Source organism: Plectropomus leopardus, chromosome 12, assembly GCF_008729295.1.
Source record: "Plectropomus leopardus isolate mb chromosome 12, YSFRI_Pleo_2.0, whole genome shotgun sequence".
Lineage (NCBI taxonomy): Eukaryota > Metazoa > Chordata > Actinopteri > Perciformes > Serranidae > Plectropomus > Plectropomus leopardus.
The window spans coordinates 16,766,829-16,791,625 of NC_056474.1; the positions used below are offsets into that span (position 1 = coordinate 16,766,829).

The following is a 24,797-nucleotide window of genomic DNA, read 5'->3' on the forward strand; positions in this document are numbered from 1 at the left end:
CAGCATAATAATGCATGTCAAAAAAATGAGCGAAAAGGCAAGGCTATAGTATGGCAAAAACCGCAAAAATGACTTGTCCCAAAACTAGCTAAAAACACCTTAAAACAGCATAAAATAGCATGCCAAGACATGTTCTGGTATAGAAAGTTGCAAAAACAGCAAAAGAACAGCGAATAATGCATGTCAAAAAATGAGTGAAAAGGCAAGGCTATAGTATGGCAAAAATGTCAAAATATGACATCCCAAAAAGAGCAGAAAAAATCACCTCAAAACAGCATAAAATAGTATGCCAAGACACGCTCTAGCTAGGAAAGTTGCAAAAATTGCCAAAAACAGCATAATAATGCATGTCAAAAAAATGAGTGAAAAGGCAAGGCTATAGTAAGGCAAAAACCGCAAAAAATGACTTGTCCCAAAACTAGCTGAAAACACCTTAAAACAGCATAAAATAGCATGCCAAGACACACCATAGCATAGAATGTTGCAAAAAAGTGTGAAAAACATCACAATAATGCATGTCAAAAAAAAGAGCGAAAAGGCAAGGCTATAGTATGGCAAAAAAATGTCAAAATATGACATGTCCCAAAAAAAGCTGAAAACACCTCAAAACAGCATAAAATAGCATGCCAAGACACGCCCGAGCATGGAAAGTTGCAAAAACTTCCAAAAACAGCATAATAATGCATGTCAAAAAAATGAGCGAAAAGGCAAGGCTATAGTATGGCAAAAATGTCAAAATATGACATGTCCCAAAAACAGCTGAAAACGCCTCAAAACAGCATGAAATAGCATGCCAAGACACGTTCTGGCATTAAAAGTTGCAAAAACTGCAAAAAAAACAGCAGAATAATGCATATCAAAAAATGAGAAAAAAGGCAAGGCTATAGTATGGCAAAAATGTCAAAATATGACATGTCCCAAAAATAACTGAAAACACCCCAAAACAGCATAAAATAGCATGCCAAGACACGCCATAGAATGGAAAGTTGCAAAAACTGCCAAAAACAGCATAATAATGCATGTCAAAAAAATGAGCGAAAAGGCAAGGCTATAGTATGGCAAAAATGTCAAAATATGACTTGTCCCAAAAACTAGTTGAAAACACCTTAAAACAGCATAAAATAGCATGCCAAGACATGCCATAGCAAAGAATGATGCAAAAACAGCAAAAAACAGCATAATAATGCATGTCAAAAAAATGAGCGAAAAGGCAAGGCTATAGTATGGCAAAAATGTCAAAATATGACATGTCCAAAAACTAGCTGAAAACACCCAAAACAGCATAAAATAGCATGCCAACACACGCCCGAGCATGGAAAGTTGCAAAAATTGCCAAAAACAGCATAATAATACATGTCAAAAAAATGAGCGAAAAGGCAAGGCTATAGTATGGCAAAAATGTCAAAATATGACATGTCCAAAAAACAGCTGAAAAAACACCTCAAAACAGCATAAAATAGCATGCCAAGACAAGTTCTAGCATAAAAAGTTGCAAAAACGGCCAAAAGCAGCATAATAATGCATGTTAAAAAAAATGAGCAAAAAGGCAAGGCTATAGTATGGCAAAAATGTCAAAATATGACTTGTCCCAAAAACTAGCTGAAAACACCTTAAAACAGCATAAAATAGCATACCAAGACATGTTCTGGTATAGAAAGTTGCAAAAACAGCAAAAAAACAGCAGAATAATGCATGTCAAAAAATGAGCGAAAAGGCAAGGCTATAGTATGGCAAAAATGTCAAAATATGACATCCCAAAAAGAGCTGAAAACACCTCAAAACAGCATAAAATAGCATGCCAAGACATGCCATAGCAAAGAATGTTGCAAAAATTGCCAAAAAAAACAGCATAATAATGCATGTCAAAAAAATGAGCGAAAAGGCAAGGCTATAGTATGGCAAAAACCGTCAAAAAATGACATGTCCCAAAAACTAGCTGAAAACACCTTAAAACAGCATAAAATAGCATACCAAGACATGTTCATAGTATAGAAAGTTGCAAAAACAGCAAAAAACAGCAGAATAATGCATGTCAAAAAATGAGCGAAAAGGCAAGGCTATAGTAGGCAAAAATGTCAAAATATGACATCCCAAAAACAGCAGAAAACACCTCAAAACAGCATAAAATAGTATGCCAAGACACGCCTAGCTAGGAAAGTTGCAAAAAATTGCCAAAAACAGCATAATAATGCATGTCAAAAAAATGAGTGAAAAGGCAAGGCTATAGTATGGCAAAAAAACCGCAAAAAATGACTTGTCCCAAAAACTAGCTGAAAACACCTTAAAACAGCATAAAATAGCATGCCAAGACACACGCCATAGCATAGCATAGAATGTTGCAAAAAGTGCGAAAAACATCAATAATGCATGTCAAAAAAAAAAGAGCGAAAAGGCAAGGCTATATAGTATGGCAAAAAAATGTCAAAATATGACATGTCCCAAAAAAAGCTGAAAACACCTCAAAACAGCATAAAATAGCATGCCAAGACATGCCATAGCAAAGAATGATGCAAAAAAAATTGCCAAAAACAGCATAATAATGCATGTCAAAAAAATGAGCGAAAAGGCAAGGCTATAGTATGGCAAAAATGTCAAAATATGACTTGTCCCAAAACTAGCTGAAAACACCTTAAAACAGCATAAAATAGCATACCAAGACATGCCATCTGGTATAGAAAGTTGCAAAAAACAGCAAAAAAAACAGCAGAATAATGCATGTCAAAAAAATGAGCGAAAAAGGCAAGGCTATAGTATGGCAAAAATGTCAAAATATGACATGTCCCCAAAAACAGCTGAAAACACCCCAAAACAGCATAAAATAGTATGCCCAAGACACGCCATAGCAAAGAATGTTGCAAAAATTGCCAAAAACAGCATAATAATGCATGTCAAAAAAATGAGCGAAAACGGCAAGGCTATAGTATGGCAAAAACCGTCAAAAAATGACTTGTCGCAAAACTAGCTGAAAACACCTTAAAACAGCATAAAATAGCATGCCAAGACATGCCATAGCAAAGAATGTTGCAAAAACAGCAAAAAAACAGCATAATAATGCATGTCAAAAAAATGAGCGAAAAGGCAAGGCTATAGTATGGCAAAAATGTCAAAATATGACATGTCCAAAAACTAGCTGAAAACACCCCAAAACAGCATAAAAATAGCATGCCAACACACGCCCGAGCATGGAAAGTTGCAAAAATTGCCAAAAAAACAGCATAAATAATACATGTCAAAAAAATGAGCGAAAAGGCAAGGCTATAGTATGGCAAAAATGTCAAAATATGACATGTCCCAAAAAAAAAAGCTGAAAACACCTCAAAACAGCATGAAATAGCATGCCAAGACACACCATAGCATAGCATAATTGTTGCAAAAATGGCCCAAAAACAGCAGAAAAATGCATGTCAAAAAAAATGCGAAAAGGCAAGGCTATAGTATGGCAAAAATGTCAAAATATGACATGTCCCAAAAAAACTAGCTTAAAACACCTCAAAACAGCATAAAATAGCATGCCAAGACACGTTCTAGCATAGAAAGTTGAAAAAACTGCAAAAAACAGAATAATAATGCATGTCAAAAAAATGAGCGAAAAGGCAAGGCTATAGTATGGCAAAAATGTCAAAATATGACATGTCCCAAAAACAGCTGAAAACACCTCAAAACAGCATAAAATAGCATGCCAAGACATGTCATAGCAAAGAATGTTGCAAAAATTGCCAAAAACAGCATAATAATGCATGTCAAAAAAAATGAGCGAAAAGGCAAGGCTATAGTATGGCAAAAATGTCAAAAAATGACATGTCCCAAAAAGCTGAAAACACCTTAAAACAGCATAAAATAGCATGCCAAGACACACCATAGCATAGAATGTTGCAAAAAGTGCGAAAAAAACATCACAATAATGCATGTCAAAAAAATGAGCGAAAAGGCAAGGCTATAGTATGGCAAAAAAGTCAAAATATGACATGTCCAAAAAACTAGCTGAAAATACCTCAAAACAGCATAAAATAGCATGCCAAGACAACGCCATGGCATAAAAAGTTGAAAAAAAACGGCCAAAAACAGCATAATAATGCATGTTAAAAAAATGAGCAAAAAGGCAAGGCTATAGTATGGCAAAAATGTCAAAATATGACATGTCCCAAAAACAGCTGAAAACACCCCAAAACAGCATAAAATAGCATGCTAAGACATGCCATAGCAAAGAATGTTGCAAAAAATTGCCAAAAACAGCATAATAATGCATGTCAAAAAAAAGAGCGAAAAGGCAAGGCTATAGTATGGCAAAAATGTCAAAATATGACATGTCCCAAAACAGCTGAAAACACCTCAAAACAGCATAAAATAGCATACCAAGACATGTTCTGGCATAGAAAAGTTGCAAAAACAGCAAAAGAACAGCATAATAATGCATGTCAAAAAAAATGAGTGAAAAGGCAAGGCTATAGTATGGCAAAAATGACAAAATATGACATGTCCAAAAACAGCTGAAAACACCTCAAAACAGCATAAAATAGCATGCCAAGACACGCCTAGCATTAAAAGTTGCAAAAACTGCAAAAAAAACAGCAGAATAATGCATATCAAAAAATGAGCGAAAAGGCAAGGCTATAGTATGGCAAAAATGTCAAAATATGACATGTCCCAAAAAATAACTGAAAACACCCCAAAACAGCATAAAATAGCATGCCAAGACACACCATAGCATAGATTGTTGCAAAAAGTGCCAAAAAACAGCAGAATAATGCATGTGAAAAAAAATGAGCGAAAAGGCAAGGCTATAGTATGGCAAAAACCGTCAAAAAATGACATGTCCCAAAAACAGCTGAAAACACCTTAAAACAGCATAAAATAGCATGCCAAGACACGCCATAGCATAGAAAGTTGCAAAAAACAGCAAAAAACAGCAGAATAATGCATGTCAAAAAATGAGCGAAAAGGCAAGGCTATAGTATGGCAAAAATGTCAAAATATGACATGTCCCAAAAAGAGCAGAAAATCACCTCAAAACAGCATAAAATAGTATGCCAAGACACGCTCTAGCTAGGAAAGTTGCAAAAACTTCCAAAAACAGCATAATAATGCATGTCAAAAAAATGAGCGAAAAGGCAAGGCTATAGTATGGCAAAAATGTCAAAATATGACATGTCCCAAAAACAGCTGAAAACACCTCAAAAACCGCATAAAAATAGCATGCCAAGACACACCATAGTAAAAAGTGTTGTAAAAATTGCCAAAAACAGCATAATAATGCATGTCAAAAAAATGAGCGAAAAGGCAAGGCTATAGTATATGGCAAAAAAATGTCAAAATATGACATGTCCCAAAAAAGCTGAAAACACCTCAAAACAGCATAAAATAGCATGCCAAGACACATGCCATAGCAAAGAATGATGCAAAAATTGCCAAAAACAGCATAATAATGCATGTCAAAAAAATGATGAGAAAAAGGCAAGGCTATAGTATGGCAAAAATGTCAAAAATATGACTTGTCCCCAAAACAGCTGAAAACACCTTAAAACAGCATAAAATAGCATACCAAGACATGCCATAGCATAGAAAGTTGCAAAAACAGCAAAAAACAGCATAAAATAATAATGCATGTCAAAAAAATGAGCGAAAAAGGCAAGGCTATAGTATGGCAAAAATGTCAAAATATGACATGTCCCAAAAACAGCTGAAAACACCCCAAAACAGCATAAAATAGTATGCCAAGACACGCCATAGCAAAGAATGTTGCAAAAATTGCCAAAAACAGCATAATAATGCATGTCAAAAAAATGAGCGAAACGGCAAGGCTATAGTATGGCAAAAATGTCAAAAAAATGACATGTCCCAAAAACTAGCTGAAAACACCTTAAAACAGCATAAAATAGCATGCCAAGACATGCCATAGCAAAGAATGATGCAAAAAACAGCAAAAAACAGCATAATAATGCATGTCAAAAAAATGAGCGAAAAGGCAAGGCTATAGTATGGCAAAAATGTCAAAATATGACATGTCCAAAAACTAGCTGAAAACACCCCAAAACAGCATAAAATAGCATGCCAACACACGCCCGAGCATGGAAAGTTGCAAAAATTGCCAAAAAACAGCATAATAATACATGTCAAAAAAATGAGCGAAAAGGCAAGGCTATAGTATGGCAAAAATGTCAAAATATGACATGTCCCAAAAAAGCTGAAAACACCTCAAAACAGCATGAAATAGCATGCCAAGACACACCATAGCATAGATTGTTGCAAAAAGTGCCAAAAACAGCATAAATAATGCATGTCAAAAAAATGAGCGAAAAGGCAAGGCTATAGTATGGCAAAAATGTCAAAATATGACATGTCCCAAAAACTAGCTTAAAAACACCTTCAAAAAACAGCATAAAATAGCATACCAAGACACGCCATAGCATAGAAAGTTGAAAAAAACTGCAAAAAACAACATAATAAATGCATGTCAAAAAAATGAGCGAAAAGGCAAGGCTATAGTATGGCAAAAATGTCAAAAAATATGACATGTCCCCAAAACAGCTGAAAACACCCTCAAAACAGCATAAAATAGCATGCTAAGACATGTCATAGCAAAGAATGTTGCAAAAATTGCCAAAAACAGCATAATAATGCATGTCAAAAAAATGAGCGAAAAGGCAAGGCTATAGTATGGCAAAAATGTCAAAAAATGACTTGTCCCAAAAACTAGCTGAAAACACCTTAAAACAGCATAAAATAGCATGCCAAGACACACCATAGCATAGAATGTTGCAAAAAGTGCAAAAAAATCACAATAATGCATGTCAAAAAAAATGAGCGAAAAGGCAAGGCTATAGTATGGCAAAAAAGTCAAAATATGACATGTCCAAAAAAACTAGCTGAAAATACCTCAAAACAGCATAAAATAGCATGCCAAGACAAGTTCTGGCATAAAAAGTTGAAAAAAAAACGGCCAAAAGCAGCATAATAATGCATGTTAAAAAAATGAGCAAAAAGGCAAGGCTATAGTATGGCAAAAATGTCAAAATATGACATGTCCCAAAAACAGCTGAAAACACCCCAAAACAGCATAAAATAGCATGCTAAGACATGCCATAGCAAAGAATGTTGCAAAAATTGCCAAAAACAGCATAATAATGCATGTCAAAAAAAATGAGCGAAAAGGCAAGGCTATAGTATGGCAAAAATGTCAAAATATGACATGTCCCAAAAACTAGCTGAAAACACCTTAAAACAGCATAAAATAGCGTGCCAAGACATGTTCTGGTATAGAAAGTTGCAAAAACAGCAAAAAAACAGCATAATAATGCATGTCAAAAAAAATGAGTGAAAAGGCAAGGCTATAGTATGGCAAAAATGTCAAAATATGACATGTCCCAAAAACAGCTGAAAAACACCTCAAAACAGCATGAAATAGCATGCCAAGACACGTTCTGCCATTAAAAGTTGCAAAAACTGCAAAAAACAGCAAATAATGCATATCAAAAAATGAGCGAAAAGGCAAGGCTATAGTATGGCAAAAATGTCAAAATATGACATGTCCCAAAAACACTGAAAACACCCCAAAACAGCATGAAATAGCATGCCAAGACACCATAGCATAGATTGTTGCAACAAGTGCCAAAAACAGCAGAATAATGCATGTCAAAAAAATGAGCGAAAAGGCAAGGCTATAGTATGGCAAAAACCGTCAAAAATGACATGTCCCAAAACTAGCTGAAAAACACCTCAAAACAGCATAAAATAGCATGCCAAGACATGTTTCTGGCATAGAAAGTTGCAAAAACAGCAAAAAACAGCATAATAATGCATGTCAAAAAAATGAGCGAAAAGGCAAGGCTATAGTATGGCAAAAATGTCAAAATATGACATGTCCCAAAAAGAGCTGAAAACACCTCAAAACAGCATAAAAAACAGTATGCCAAGACACGCCATAGCTAGAAAGTTGCAAAAACTTCCAAAAACAGCATAATAATGCATGTCAAAAAAATGAGCGATCGAAAAGGCAAGGCTATAGTATGGCAAAAATGTCAAAATATGACATGTCCCAAAAAAAAGCTGAAAACACCTCAAAACCGCATAAAATAGCATGCCAAGACACACCATAGTAAAGAGTGTTGCAAAAAATTGCCAAAAACAGCATAATAATGCATGTCAAAAAAATGAGCGAAAAGGCAAGGCTATAGTATGGCAAAAAAATGTCAAAATATGACATGTCCCAAAAAGAAGCTGAAAACACCTCAAAACAGCATAAAATAGCATGCCAAGACATGCCATAGCAAAGAATGATGCAAAAATTGCCAAAAACAGCATAATAATGCATGTCAAAAAAATGAGCGAAAAGGCAAGGCTATAGTATGGCAAAAATGTCAAAATATGACATGTCCCAAAAACAGCTTTAAAAACACCTTAAAACAGCATAAAATAGCATACCAAGACATGCCATGGTATAGAAAGTTGCAAAAACAGCAAAAAACAGCAGAATAATGCATGTCAAAAAAAATGAGCGAAAAAGGCAAGGCTATAGTATGGCAAAAATGTCAAAATATGACATGTCCCAAAAACAGCTGAAAACACCCCAAAACAGCATAAAATAGTATGCCAAGACACGCCATAGCAAAGAATGTTGCAAAAATTGCCAAAAACAGCATAATAATGCATGTCAAAAAAATGAGCGAAAACGGCAAGGCTATAGTATGGCAAAAATGTCAAAAAAAATGACTTGTCGCAAAAAACTAGCTGAAAACACCTTAAAACAGCATAAAATAGCATGCCAAGACATGCCATAGCAAAGAATGATGCAAAAAACAGCAAAAGAACAGCATAATAATGCATGTCAAAAAAAATGCGAAAAGGCAAGGCTATAGTATGGCAAAAATGTCAAAATATGACATGTCCCAAAAACTAGCTGAAAAAACACCCCAAAACAGCATAAAATAGCATGCCAAAGACACACATAGCATGGAAAGTTGCAAAAATTGCCAAAAACAGCATAATAATACATGTCAAAAAAATGAGCGAAAAGGCAAGGCTATAGTATGGCAAAAATGTCAAAATATGACATGTCCCAAAAAAAGCTGAAAACACCTCAAAACAGCATAAAAATAGCATGCCAAGACACACCATAGCATAGATTGTTGCAAAAAGTGCCAAAAACAGCAGAATAATGCATGTCAAAAAAATGAGCGAAAAGGCAAGGCTATAGTATGGCAAAAAAATGTCAAAATATGACATGTCCCAAAAACTAGCTTAAAACACCTTAAAACAGCATATAAAATAGCATACCAAGACACGTTCTAGCATAGAAAGTTGAAAAAACTGCAAAAAACAGAATAATAATGCATGTCAAAAAAATGAGCGAAAAGGCAAGGCTATAGTATGGCAAAAATGTCAAAATATGACATGTCCCAAAAACAGCTGAAAACACCCCAAAACAGCATAAAATAGCATGCTAAGACATGCCATAGCAAAGAATGTTGCAAAAAATGCCAAAAACAGCATAATAATGCATGTCAAAAAAAAGAGCGAAAAGGCAAGGCTATAGTATGGCAAAAATGTCAAAATATGACTTGTCCCAAAAACTAGCTGAAAACACCTTAAAACAGCATAAAATAGTATGCCAAGACACGCCTAGCTAGGAAAGTTGCAAAAATTGCCAAAAACAGCATAATAATACATGTCAAAAAAAATGAGTGAAAAGGCAAGGCTATAGCATGGCAAAAATGTCAAAATATGACTTGTCCCAAAACTAGCTGAAAACACCTTAAAACAGCATAAAATAGCATACCAAGACATGTTCTGGTATAGAAAGTTGCAAAAAAAAACAGCAAAAGAACAGCATAATAATGCATGTCAAAAAAATGAGTGAAAAGGCAAGGCTATAGTATGGCAAAAATGACAAAATATGACATGTCCAAAAAACAGCTGAAAAACCTCAAAACAGCATAAAATAGCATGCCAAGACACGTTCTGGCATTAAAAGTTGCAAAAAACTGCAAAAAACAGCAGAATAATGCATATCAAAAAATGAGCGAAAAGGCAAGGCTATAGTATGGCAAAAATGTCAAAAATATGACATGTCCCAAAATAACTGAAAACACCCCAAAACAGCATGCAAAAATAGCACGCCAAGACACACACCATAGCATAGATTGTTGCAAACAAGTGCCAAAAACAGCAGAATAATGCATGTCAAAAAAATGAGCGAAAAGGCAAGGCTATAGTATGGCAAAAACCGCAAAAAATGACTTATCCCAAAAACTAGCTGAAAACACCTTAAAACAGCATAAAATAGCATGCCAAGACATGTTCTGGTATAGAAAGTTGCAAAAACAGCAAAAGAACAGCATAATAATGCATGTCAAAAAATGAGCGAAAAGGCAAGGCTATAGTATGGCAAAAATGTCAAAATATGACTTGTCCCAAAACTAGTATAAAACACCTTAAAACAGCATAAAATAGCATGCCAAGACACAGCATAGCATAGAATGTTGCAAAAAGTGCGAAAAACATCACAATAATGCATGTCAAAAAAATGAGCGAAAAGGCAAGGCTATAGTATGGCAAAAATGTCAAAATATGACATGTCCCAAAAAAAGCTGAAAAACACCTCAAAAACCGCATGAAATAGCATGCCAAGACACACCATAGCATAGATTGTTGCAACAATTGCCAAAAACAGCAGAATAATGCATGTCAAAAAAATGAGTGAAAAGGCAAGGCTATAGTATGGCAAAAATGTCAAAATATGACTTGTCCCAAAACTAGCTTAAACACCTTAAAACAGCATAAAATAGCATGCCAAGACATGTTCTGGAATAGAAAGTTGCAAAAACAGCAAAAGAACAGCATAATAATGCATGTCAAAAAAATGAGCGAAAAGGCAAAGAGGCGAAAATGATGCATGTTAAAAAAATGAGCCAAAACGCAAGGCTAAAGTATGGCAAAATGTGTCAAAATATGAGTGGAAACTAGCAATTAGTTATAATTCTACATTGTCCTTCCCCCTGAGGGAAATTAACCACTTCTTCAACGTGCAAAAACGGCTGGACATTGGCTTATGAGCATGTCTAACATGTCCATGAATCAGCGGTAGCAGCCGTTTTAGCGGAAACTCCCCAGCACAAAAGCAAGCTTCTACCCACAGATGACAGCCCATGACGGAAAAAGAAAGTTTCTACTTGAACAAACCACCCCAAGACCAGCCAATGAGGAGAGACAGATGAAGCGACAGACCTCCAGATAAAGAGGAAGAGAAGATCAGTGTGTATGCTTTTTGGGGCTTTTTCTGCTGTTGCTTTATTTCGATGGCAAAAAACATAATATGCAACTCCTGTGAAAAAAGTGAGATTATTGTTGCGTTTGCTTTATGCTTTTGTCAAAAATTTCAAAATAAAGCCTGCTTCAAGCAAAACTTTTTCTACCATTCTTGGGTGTTTGCATTTCATCGTTCTGAGAATCTGGTGAGTGGCCATGGGCATGACATCCCAAAAAAAAAGGTGAAAACAACTGTAAACCTCATGAAATAGCGTGTCAAGACAGGCCATATCCATAATATTGAATGTCGAAAAAATGACAGAAAAGACACGGCTATAGTATGGCAAAAAAATGTCAAAATATGACATTTTCCAAAACACCTGAAAAACACATCATAGAATACGCAGCCAAGACATGCCATGGCAAAAATCATTGCAAAACTGCCAAAAACGCCATAATAAATCATGTAAAAAAAATAAATAAATAAATACTGACAAGGCAAGGCTATAGTATGAAAAAATGTCAAAATATTACATGTCCCAAAAACAGCTGAAAACACCTCAAAACAGTATAAAATAGCATGCCAACACACACCATAGCATAGAATGTTGCAAAAAATTGTGAAAAACAGCATAATAATGCATGTCAAAAAAATGACTGAAAAGGCAAGGCTATAGTATGGAAAAAATGTCAAAATATTACATGTCCAAAAAAAGCTGAAAACACCTCAAAACAGTATAAAATAGCATGCCAACACACACCATAGCATAGAATGTTGCAAAAATTGTGAAAAACAGCATAATAATGCATGTCAAAAAAATGACTGAAAAGGCAAGGCTATAGTATGGCAAAAATGTCAAAATATAATGTGTCCTAAATATAACTGAAAACACCTCAAAACAGCATAAAATAGCATGCCAAAACATGTTCTGGCATTAAAAGTTTCAAAAACTGCCAAAAACAGCAGAATAATGCATGTCAAAAAAATGAGCGAAAAGGCAAGGCTATAGCATGGCAAAAATGTCAAAATATGACTTGTCCCAAAACTAGCTTAAAACACCTTAAAACAGCATAAAATAGCATGCCAAGACACGTTCTGTATAGAAAGAAAGTTGCAAAAACAGCAAAAAAACAGCAGAATAATGCATGTCAAAAAATGAGCGAAAAGGCAAGGCTATAGTATGGCAAAAATGTCAAAATATGACATCCCAAAAAGAGCAGAAATCACCTCAAAACAGCATAAAATAGCATGCCAAGACACGCTCTAGCTAGGAACGTTGCAAAAATTGCCAAAAAACAGCATAATACTGCATGTCAAAAAAATGAGCGAAAAGGCAAGGCTATAGTATGGCAAAAATGTCAAAATATGACATGTCCAAAAAACAGCTGAAAATACCTCAAAACAGCATAACATAGCATGCCAAGACATGCCATAGCAAAGAATGATGCAAAAATTGCCAAAAACAGCAGAATAATGCATGTCAAAGAAATGAGCGAAAAGGCAAGGCTATAGTATGGCAAAAATGTGAAAATATGACATGTCCCAAAAAGCAAAGAAAACACCTCAAAACAGCATAAAATAGCATGCCAAGACACATCCTGGCATAAAAGTTGCAAAAACTGCAAAAAACAGCAGAATAATGCATATCAAAAAATTAGCGAAAAGGCAAGGCTATAGTATGGCAAAAATGTCAAAATATGACATGTCCCAAATATAACTGAAAACACCCCAAAACAGCATAAAATAGCATGCCAAGACACGCCCTAGCATGGAAAGTTGCAAAAACTTCCAAAAACAGCATAATAATGCATGTCAAAAAAATGAGCAAAAAGGCAAGGCTATAGTATGGCAAAAATTCAAAATATGACATGTCCAAAAAAAAAGCTGAAAACAGCTGAAAACAGCATAAAATAGCATGCCAAGAAACGCCCTAGCATGGAGAGTTGCAAAATCTGCCAAAGAAAGAATAATAATGCATGTCAAAAAAATGGCCGAAAAGGCAAGGCTATAGTATGGCAAAAATGTCAAAATATCAAATGTCCCAAAACCAGATTAAAACACTTCAAAACAGGCTAAAATAGCACGCAAAGACATGCCATAGGAAAGAATGTTGCAAAAATTGCCAAAAACAGCATAATAATGCATGTCAAAAAAATCAAGGAAAAGGCAAGGCTATAATATGGCAAAAATGTCAAAATATGACATGTCCCCAAAACAGCTGAAAACACCTCAAAACAGCATAAAATAGCACGCTAAGACATGCCATAGCAAAGAATGTTGCAAAAATTGCCAAAAACAGCATAATAATGCATGTCAAAGAAATGAGTGAAAAGGCAAGGCTATAGTATGGCAAAAATGTCAAGATATAATATGTCCCAAAAAGCAAAGAAAACACCTCAAAACAGCATAAAATAGCATGCCAAGACTCACCCTAGCATGGAAAATTGCAAAAACTTCCAAAAACAGCATAATAATGCATGTCAAAAAAATGAGCGAAAAGGCAAGGCTATAGTATGGCAAAAATGTCAAAATATGACATGTCCCAAAACCAGCTGAAAACACCTTTAAACAGCATAAAATAGCATGCCAAGACACATTGTGGCATAGAAATTTGCAGAAACTGCAAAAAAAAGCAGAATAATGCATGTCAAAAAAATGACCGAAAAGGCAAGGCTATAGTATGGCAAAAAATTCAAAATATGACGTCCCAAAAAAAGCTGAAAACACCTCAAAACAGCATAAAATAGCATGCCAAGACACGTTCTGGCTTCAAAATTTGCAAAAACTCCAAAAAAAGCATAATAATGCATGTCAAAAAAATGAGCGAAAAGGCAAGGCTATAGTATGGCAAAAATGTCAAAATACAACATGTCCCAAATATAACTGAAAACACCTCAAAACAGCATAAAACAGCGTGCATAGATACACCATAGCATCGAATGTTGCAAAAATGGCCAAAAACACCATAACAATGCATGTCAAAAAAATGAGCGAAAAGGCAAGGCTATAGTATGGCAAAAATGTCAAAATATGACATGTCCCCAAAACAGCTAGAAAACACCTCAAAACAGCATGAAAAAGCATGCTAAGACATGCCATAGCAAAGAATGTTGCAAAAATGCCAAAAACACCATAATAATGCATGTCAAAGAAATGAGCGAAAAGGCAAGGCTATAGTATGGCAAAAATGTCAAAATATGACATGTCCCAAAAACAGCTGAAAACGCCTCAAAACAGCATGAAATGGCATGCCAAGACACGTTCTGGCATTAAAAGTTGCAAAAACTGCAAAAAACAGTAGAATAATGCATATCAAAAAATGAGTGAAAAGGCAAGGCTATAGTATGGCAAAAATGTCAAGATATAACATGTCCCAAAAAGCAAAGAAAACACCTCAAAACAGCATAAAATAGCATGCCAAGACACATCCTGGCATTAAAATTTGCAAAAAACTGCCAAAAACAGCAGAATAATGCATGTAAAAAAAATTAGCGAAAGGCAAGGCTATAGTATGGCAAAAATGTCAAAATATGACATGTCCCAAAACCATCTGAAAACACCTCAAAACAGCATGAAATGGCATGCCAAGACACATTCTGGCATTAAAAGTTGCAAAAACTGCAAAAAAACAGCAGAATAATGCATATCAAAAAATGAGTGAAAAGGCAAGGCTATAGTATGGCAAAAATGTCAAAATATGACATGTCCGAAATATAACTGAAAACACCCCAAAACAGCATAAAATAGCATGCCAAGACACGCCCTAGCATGGAAAGTTGCAAAAACTTCCAAAAACAGCATAATAATGCATGTCAAAAAAATGAGCGAAAAGGCAAGGCTATAGTATGGCAAAAATGTCAAAATACAACATGTCCCAAATATAACTGAAAACACCTCAAAACAGCATAAAACAGCGTGCATAGATACACCATAGCATCGAATGTTGCAAAAATGGCCAAAAACACCATAACAATGCATGTCAAAAAAATGAGCGAAAAGGCAAGGCTATAGTATGGCAAAAATGTCAAAATATGACATGTCCCCAAAACAGCTGAAAACACCTCAAAACAGCATGAAAAAAGCATGCTAAGACATGCCATAGCAAAGAATGTTGCAAAAATTGCCAAAAACACCATAATAATGCATGTCAAAGAAATGAGCGAAAAGGCAAGGCTATAGTATGGCAAAAATGTGAAAATATGACATGTTCCCAAAACAGCTGAAAACACCTCAAAACAGCATACAATAGCATGCTAAGACATGCCATAGCAAAGAATGTTGCAGAAATTGCCAACAACAGCCAAATAATGCATGTCAAAAAATCACCGAAAAGGCAAGGCTATAGTATGGCAAAAATGTCAAAATATGACATGTCCCAAAAAAAGCTGAAAACACCTCAAAACAGCATAAAATAGCATGCCAAGACACGCCCTAGCATGGAAAGTTGCAAAAACTTCCAAAAACAGCATAATAATGCATGTCAAAAAAATGAGCGAAAAGGCAAGGCTATAGTATGGCAAAAATGTCAAAATATGACATGTCCCAAAAAACAGCTGAAAACACCTCAAAACAGCATAACATAGCATGCCAAGACATGCCATAGCAAAGAATGATGCAAAAATTGCCAAAAACAGCATAATAATGCATGTCAAAAAAATGAGCGAAAAGGCAAGGCTATAGTATGGCAAAAATGTCAAAATATGACATGTCCCAAATATAACTGAAAACACCCCAAAACAGCATAAAATAGCATGCCAAGACACGCCCTAGCATGGAAAGTTGCAAAAACTTCCAAAAACAGCATAATAATGCATGTCAAAAAAATGAGCAAAAAGGCAAGGCTATAGTATGGCAAAAAATTCAAAATATGACATGTCCAAAAAAAAAAGCTGAAAACAGCTGAAAACAGCATAAAATAGCATGCCAAGAAACGCCCTAGCATGGAGAGTTGCAAAATCTGCCAAAGAAAGAATAATAATGCATGTTAAAAAAATGAGCGAAAAGGCAAGGCTATAGTATGGCAAAAATGTCAAAATATGACATGTCCCAAAAAGCAAAGAAGACACCTCAAAACAGCATAAAATAGCATGCCAAGACACATCCTGGCATTAAAATTTGCAAAAACTGCCAAAAACAGCATAATAATGCATGTCAAAAAATGAGCGAAAAGGCAAGGCTATAGTATGGCAAAAATGTCAAAATATGACATGTCCCAAAACCAGCTGAAAAAACCTTTAAACAGCATAAAATCGCATGCCAAGACACATTGTGGCATGGAAATTTGCAGAAACTGCAAAAAAAAAGCAGAATAATGCATGTCAAGAAAATGACCGAAAAGGCAAGGCTATAGTATGGCAAAAATGTCAAAATATGACATGTCCCAAATATAACTGAAAACACCCCAAAACAGCATAAAATAGCATGCCAAGACACGTTCTGGCATTAAAATTTGCAAAAACTGCCAAAAACAGCCAAATAATGCATGTCAAAAAATGAGTGAAAAGGCAAGGCTATAGTATGGCAAAAATGTCAAAATATGACATGTCCCAAAACCAGCTGAAAACACCTTTCAACAGCATAAAATAGCATGCCAAGACACACCATAGTATAGAATGTTGCAAAAAAGTGCCAAAAATAGCCAAATAATGCATGTCAAAAAATCACCGAAAAGGCAAGGCTATAGTATGGCAAAAATGTCAAAATATGACATGTCCCAAAAAAAGCTGAAAACACCTCCAAACAGCATAAAATAGCATGCCAAGAAACGGCCTAGCATGGAAAGTTGCAAAAACTTCCAAAAACAGCCAAATAATGCATGTCAAAAAATGAGTGAAAAGGCAAGGCTATAGTATGGCAAAAATGTCAAAATATGACATTTACCAAAACCAGCTTAAAACACCTCAAAACAGCATAAAATAGCATGCCAAGACATGCCATAACAAAGAATGTTGCAAAATTGCCCAAAACAGCATAATAATGCATGTCGAAAAAATGACCGAAAAGGCAAGGCTATGGTAAGGCAGAAAAGTGAAAATATGACATGTTCCAAAATAGCTTTAAACCCCTTAAAACAGCATAAAATAGCACGCTAAGACACACCATATGATAGAATGTTGCAAAAACAGCCAAAAACACGATAATTCTGCATATCAAAAAAAATGACCGCCAAGGCAAAAATGTCAAAATACGACATGTCCCAGAACCAGCTGAAAACAGCATAAAACTGTGTGTCGCGACACCCTATACTACAGTTTGATGTTTTCAGTTGTTTTTTCAACAAGGTCTATTGTGATGTTTTTTCAAAATCCTATACTACGATGCGTCTGGACATGCTATACTATTTGGGTTTCAGCCTTTTTTTTTGACATTTTTGACATATTTTGACACTTTTAGACATACCATTTTATGTCATTATTTGCCTTTTGTAAACACTTCTATTTGTGAAAGCGAAACTTCCTCTCCTCAAAAGCAAGTGCAGGTCAAGACAGAAGCTGATATGCACTTTGGTCTTTCAACTTCCATCTGCCCAAATTATCTGCTGTCCAATTTTATACAATATATGTGATAAGGGGTCCTTGCTCCGTCTCTCTTTTGGCTGAGGGGTCCTTGGCCTCATAGATTTTGAAGGTTGCTGTTTCAGAGTTTCATACATGGTCGAGACAAATATTAGGTTCTAACCTAGTCTTGTTTTCATTTATTTTTTTTTCCTTCTTTGTGTTTACACATTACTATTGCATATGTTACACATTATAAAGAGGCATCCTCTGCACAGAACATAACAAACAGTTTACATTCAAGATATTTAAGGCATTGGAATACATAGACAAACATACAGTCAGAGTTCTTTGAACAACAAACCAAGACGTATAACATGAAACTGTACACTGAAACGTTTTGTGGTGCACGCTACATGAGACAACAAGAGCCAACAACATTGACAGACAGATGAAATAACATGCTCAGCACAGTGACAGCCGCAGGAATCTGACTCCTCGGACCTTTTGGACTTACATTCTTCAGAAATTCTCATAGTTTAAAAACAAAGTTTCTCAGACTCAGAGACCTTAAGTGGCCCTGAGTTCACTCTGCAGTTCAGAGGTCAGCTTTGGTTTCGACAGTTGTCCCCTCTGGTCACCAGAAAGCTGCCATCAGAGTGAGTGGATGTTTTTTGTCCAGGGGACTAGGGACGATGCTGATATGGGTGAGTTTGTGAGTTCCTGCGAGTCCGCCTGCGAAGACGCCTCTGGTGCATCAGAAACTGCAGGCGCTCTAGCTTACAGTGCAGTGTCTCATTTTCCTGTGTGGATGAGCAGATGGGTTCACCGTCATCACCTGCAGGAGACCGGAGGAATAGCAGCTTGTCAGACATATCAGAGAGTGATAAAGTTATTGTTTCTGTCGCGAATAATGCAATTTATTGTGAGCAATAGATTCATGAACTTTTCATCCAAGTGCTCATGGGAAATGCAGTTCATAATTGTAGGTCAAAATGCATCAGCACACAGGAAACTCCAGAAAAAACATAATAGAAAAACTAAATCAAAAGAGAAAGATGAGTAGTGGAAACACTTTATAGAGGTAATAAAGGAAATTATATGCAGAGAAGCAGAAATAAGCCCTTTACACACGTGCCGTCTGTGCCGTAAAAGTTCAGGAACATTTCCTGCTTGGGGTCATGTGTGAATGGGAGCAGAGTTGGATATTCAGTATTGTGGCCTCAAGGGTCAAAGCACAACAACATTTCACAAAACGGAACATTTTGCAAAATACCACAACATTTTACAACACATTAAAACATTTCACAAAACAAAATAACATTTCAGAAAACACATCATTTAATAAAACACTACATTTTAAAAAATCCCTAAATGTTGTTGTGTTTTCTGAATTGTTGTAGTTTTCTGTGAAATGTTGAGCTGTTTTGTGAAATGTTGTCTTTTCTGAAGCATTATAGAGTCCCCTGAAATGTTGCTGTGTTTTCCGAAAATGTTGTGAAAATGTTTGTGAAATGTTTTTTTTAAATGTTGTTGTGGTTTCTGAAATACTGTGTTTTCTGAAACATAGTTTTTTCTGAAATGTTGCAGTGTTTCATGAAATGCTGTTTTCTGAAACATTACCATGTTTTCTGAACTGTTTTGTGAACAGTTTTTTTATGTTTTTTAAAATGTTGTGTATTCTGAAATGTTGTTTTTTGACCCTCAGGGCCACCTTAATTAAAGGAAATCTGTTCTGCCAATTTCCAACCTCATGACCCAATAACATTTCAGGGAAAGTGTTGGCTGTGTTGCTAATAAAGTCAACATTGCAGGGACAAGGACATAAAGGGTAATGTCCGTCTGACAAAAGCACTTTTATGTGGAGAGAGTGAACTCATCATAAAACTCAGCTGATGACTTTTTTGAATCTGCAACTTGTTTATTGTTTAGCATTTACACCGATTCTTTTCAGAGTGATTTATAACTAATAAGCAATACAAGTTATTTTGTTTGTTTCAGCAATGCCCTATCTTCCTCTTCTAGATGCTGATTTTTATGGCAGGTGGTATTCATAAGTTTTGCATTACTGCCATCTGCTGAACTGCCCCCGGCCCCATCTATTCTGGCATGGCCATGGCATGTATGAAAATTAGTAAAAATGTAAATGTTCCTGAATATAGTGTGTGTAGTGAAAATGAAATCTGTAAGGATTAAAGCTGAAAGTTAATCCCTGTAATTTACTGGTAACTAAGTGTGAGAGAGGCGATAGACCCCCACACATGCAAAACAATGAATCTTTTGAATTTAAGCATCGTAACAGTCTTCACTCCTCACTCAGTGGCGTTTGAATAAAAAACACAGTTTTATCACAGCACCAAATATCAAGTCAGTGTCATTAAAGCCTGCTTGAGCTCTCTTGAAAGCCAAAACATCCATATTCTCCCTCAGTTTTTAAATATATCCCCCCTTGTTTTCTTGCCCTCGTCCCTGAAATACATATTTGCACAAGGAATGTATTCTGACTGAAATCTCTACAGTGTTCAGGTGTATAATATTATGTGCTCACCTGGAGTTTTACGGAGGTGCTCTGCTCTCTTAGTTACCGGTGTTTTGCTTTTTGCTTTGCAAGGCTCCTTTGCTGTGAGCAGCGGGCTGGCTGGAGGATTCGAATCAGGACAGTGGAGAACAGGGGGGGCAGGCTGAGCCCCCTGATGGTGGTAGGCGGCCCTGAGGAGGTCGTTGAGGATCTGGAGAATGATGTTGATGCCACGTCGAGGGTGACTGATGCCGCTCTGACTGCAAGGGGCCAGAGTGCCTGATAGGATGAGAAAAAAAAAACAAAATAAGAGAGGGACAGGTGGATAACAGGTGATGAAAAGAACAGACTGAGATAGTAGACATTAGAGCTGCATAAATAAGCGTCATCTATTTTTAAAGAAAATAATATTAATAATCAATTAAAGGTTTCAGACATTTTTCAAGCAGATGTCTGATGGGTTTATTTGACTTGACAGTCGCTCTAATGGCATGATTTGCTACTTTTCTTTTTCATTAATGTAATATCTTTGTTTTTTGGACCATTTGTTGAATAAATACTGCAATCTGATCACATCTGGGCAATGCCAAATTTCAATACAGATTTATCATAGTGTTTGTGTACTACGATCCAAATGTTTCAAGGATCAAAACCAAACAAGGTGAAGCAGCTTTTAGTGTCTATGCTCCCTGAATACATGAGGTCTGCTAAAGCTGTGTACTCGTTTAAATCAGGGCTTAAAACAACACTACATTACATAACTTTTTCTTTAATCCGCAGCTATTTATTTGCATGCTTTTGCTTGTTTTGATTGTTTTCTTTTGAATGCAAATTTAATATTTTCTTAATAATTTCTAAATAAATAAACTTGCCTTGTTAACATTAGACTTGCAGTACTAATGTACACAATTGCATCATTATCGTACAGTGTTTGCATTCAGCATCATACAGTCAAGATTATGGTCCATCTTTAGTCTCTTCTCAATTTTTCATCTTTTGGTGGAAGAGCTGTCTCTCTCACTATCTATCCATAAAAATGACTGTATTCATTGTGTGGTTGTGTAAGTCTTCAGGCCTCTGCTTACCAGAAAAAGTCCCGGAGAAGACGCCTGGCGAGCGGCTCACAAAACTCTCGATGACTGCTCCTGGCTGTTTGTGCCACTCTGCAGTAGATGAGGCATGAAAGTTACTCTGTAAAACGAGAAGGAAAATATGCTTTATTTTCAATCAATTGTGAAAAATAAAACTGGACATTTCGAACTCTAATCTGACTTTTTATGTAGTTTGTTACTAATGCATACAAAAAATACATAACAATGAAACCATGGTAATGCGCAGCTATTTAGATTCATTTTCACAGCAAAATATGTAAGGCTAACCTCTTTGAAGGTTGAGGCTGGCGCTGGGCTCCAAGGTCCAGGAATGGCACCAGTAGGAGCAGGTGAACAGACTGGTGTGGCTGCTAGTGAAGGACAGCTTGGATGTGGACAACCAGGAGGCAAAGAAGATGTTGAGGTAACAGGAGAAGACGTGACGTCAGAGTGGGAAGGACAGGACTGATGTGGAGGGGCAGCCGGAGCTGTTGAGTTAAATGCAGTTCTGGGTCTTTGAGCGCTCAGCTCGATCGAGGGTGTGGAGTCAGATGACTCTGGGGCTGGAGTAGAGGTTTGGGAAATGGTGGATCCTGTGGTGTTGCTGGAGCAGTCAGGATGGCTTGTCCTGGCAGCAGGGGGCAGACTGGTTTGATGCTCACTGCTGCTCCCAGCTCTCAAGTCCCGGTGCTGCTGCAGCTCTGCTACGTTCTGTGCCGACAGCTGGAGCTGCACATACATCATGTGGGCACCGATTCCCAGGTTAATGGTCAGAGGCGAGCGCCCAGACAGGAAGTCATTGATCTGTAGGATTGTCAGGAAAGAAAGAAAGAAAGAAAGAAAGAAAGAAAGAAAGAATTCCTTTCTTAGTCCATCATGGGGAAATAAAAAAATAAAATTCACTCTGCTGCTCTGCTGCTACAGACATGAACAAACAGGACTGAATAGATGTCAGAATGGGGCTGCCCATGTAGAGGCACCCTGAGCAGTTGGAGGTTTGGTGCCTTGCTTAAGGGACTCTCAGCAGTGCCCTGGGGCATCACCTAGCACCTCTCCAGCTACCGGTCTGTGTTTGGTCCAAACGGGTACTTAAAAAACAGCAGCCCTCCGGTTCCCAAACCAAGTCTCTAAAGAGTGAGCTACTGCCACTATTGCCACACTCAACTTCACAATCCAGGTTTTTGTGACACTAACAGTCACCGTGGTAACAGCAACTGTGGTTTAATACTTAAGCAAAACATTCACTGAGCAGCTACTTTGTCAAAAATACAAAAGAAAAGCAACAACACATAAACACTGATTGTTTTAAAAAAGGCGAAAGTCATCATGAGTGTATTAGATTACACATATGCAAAGTTTCTTATTTTTTGTAATTAACTTCAGGCCTAGAGGTTTGCCTATTGCACCGTAAGCACTGCACAAAGCTAAAAACAACAAAAATAAGGTTTTGGAGACATGGGTTTCAGAAGACAGCGATGTGCTGGTGTGCTACATCCTACTCCACAGTAACAATAAATGGAAAAGCACACACCACTGCATAGTTTGAATTCTTTAAGGACAAGATTTTCCCCACCTCATTCATGCATGCAACAAGTTTCCATCTATTTACAGCATGGAGTTAAAAAGACATTAAACTCACCTGGACTTCTGTTAAACTTTCCAGGACGTCCATCATAGTTCTCTCAGCTCTGGCAGAGGAGCACTGTGGCATGAAAAATGCAACACAAATTCACCACATTAAGTGTGATCAAATCTGCAGTGTAACACGTACGTTTATCCCTGATGGTTGATAATATTACATTATATTGGACGTCTGATATTCACTGTACTTCAGTGTCAAAAGTAAGTTTATCATATTGAATGTACTTATTACTGAAGTATAATGAAGTAAAATTGAAAGTAAAAGCACAAGTAAACGCTGTTAATATAAAAGCAAGCAATAAGTGGCAGCTTTTTAGTGTTTTTTGAAGAAAAACTTGACCAACATGTCTTCATGTTTTCTTTAAAAATCAGCAGTAATATAAATAAAAACACTGCCATTTAAAGTCATATGCCCCTCCCCTAAAGCCAAAATAAAAAACAACAGAAGTCTCTCCTCAGTGTTTAAAAAAAATGATTTGACATGTTTTTGCTCCACCCTCTCATAAATAAAGAACAGTCTCTGAGTTACATTTAAAGAATCACTTCTAATCCTGTTCTGAATTCACCATTTTTTCAATGGGCTAATTTATATATATATATTTTAAAACCATTATATTGTAATGAAAAAGAACTGATGGGGAGAAGAAAATCCATTTTTTCTCTAGTTATTTGTTGATTGTTCATTCCTCCCTTTCTTCCCTATTTTGTAGTAAGTAACAAAGATGTGTAGTGCGGTAGAAGTATTCATTTTATTTGGGAAATGCAGTGGTGACAGAAACATAAAAACTCAAGTAAAGTGCAGATACTCACAAAAATACTTAATGTCACATGCGATGCATGTTTTTACAGTACACCACTGACGTTTATTGTCTCACTTACCACTAAACCAGCTTCAACAGCAGGGACCAGGGTCAGTTTGCTTCCATCTGCTACACCCAGGTCCAACAGTTTGCCTGAAGTCAGCTGCCTGCCACATGCACAACACACAGTCAGCATAACTCAATAATACCAGATGAAGATTGAATCTACTTGAAGCACGGCTCACCTGTCTCTGTGCAGGAGGACGATTCTGTCTGTCTGCAGTCTGAGTTTGTGGGAGATGTGTGTCCTCAGTCCATCCACAGTCTCTCCTCTGGGGACAGTGAGCTCCACGGGGCTGCCGGTGGTGGAGGTGATGGACAGACGCATGGTGGGCTGAGCGGTGGAAACAGCCCCGCAACCTGCACACTCTCCCGGGGTGAAGCTACAGAGGCCCCGCTGCTGCTGCTGCTGCTCCATTCAGCTGAATTAGTGTGAAATGTGAAGCAGATTCTGGTCGCTCGGTTGAGTTGAAGCAAAATGCGAGTGCGTTTTTCTCTTCAGTCTTGCTCCTCATTCCTCAGTGGACACCGTGAGACAGCCCTGGACATTTAAAAACACCACCGGTCGGTTTTGTGGCAGCTCTTGTTTCTTATTCTGACAGACGCAGCACTACTCCACTGACCGAGCGAGCGTAAAACACCCCAGCCCTGCCGGTGCAGGCTCCGCCCAATTCATACAAACAGCCAATCAGAGAGAGTCCCGGCACCAGTATGCCTGTACCGTCCAATCACAAACGCTCGTTTCTCAACGTGGCTCCACCCTGTTTTGTACCTCACTCACCATTCATAAATGATGCAATCTGTAGAGCACTACTACATTTTGTAAACCACAGAATGTCATCATGTCAAGATGTTTGTTTGTCAATCAAAAGAGACAAACCGCACTGGGATTTGTAAAACTTTAACTGGTTGTTTACACTACTGAAAGCTTCCCAGAGACAATAATTCCTT

The 24,797-nt window shown here is 36.8% G+C and overlaps 1 protein-coding gene across 1 annotated transcript; it reads right to left on the bottom strand.

Moving 5' to 3' along the window:
* Positions 1-17,908: 17,908 nt before the first annotated feature.
* On the bottom strand, positions 17,909-24,449 carry LOC121952029 (midnolin-like). The gene is made up of 7 exons (XM_042498539.1): positions 24,032-24,449; positions 23,866-23,953; positions 22,985-23,047; positions 21,634-22,149; positions 21,340-21,445; positions 20,285-20,533; positions 17,909-18,574 (listed from the first exon to the last, which is right to left on the bottom strand). The coding sequence occupies exons 1-7, from the start codon at positions 24,262-24,264 to the stop codon at positions 18,423-18,425; spliced, it is 1,407 nt and encodes a 468-aa protein (XP_042354473.1). The 5' UTR covers positions 24,265-24,449; the 3' UTR covers positions 17,909-18,422.
* Positions 24,450-24,797: the final 348 nt, after the last annotated feature.

Coding starts and splice junctions, on each gene's coding strand:
- LOC121952029 (XM_042498539.1), bottom strand. CDS start 24,264: ATGGAGCAGCAGCAGCAGCAGCGGGGCCTCTGTAGCTTCACCCCGGGA. Junction 20,534..21,339: donor CTTCTCCGGGACTTTTTCTG/GTAAGCAGAGGC, acceptor TCATCCTATCAG/GCACTCTGGCCCCTTGCAGT. Junction 18,575..20,284: donor GCACCTCCGTAAAACTCCAG/GTGAGCACATAA, acceptor GGTCTCCTGCAG/GTGATGACGGTGAACCCATC.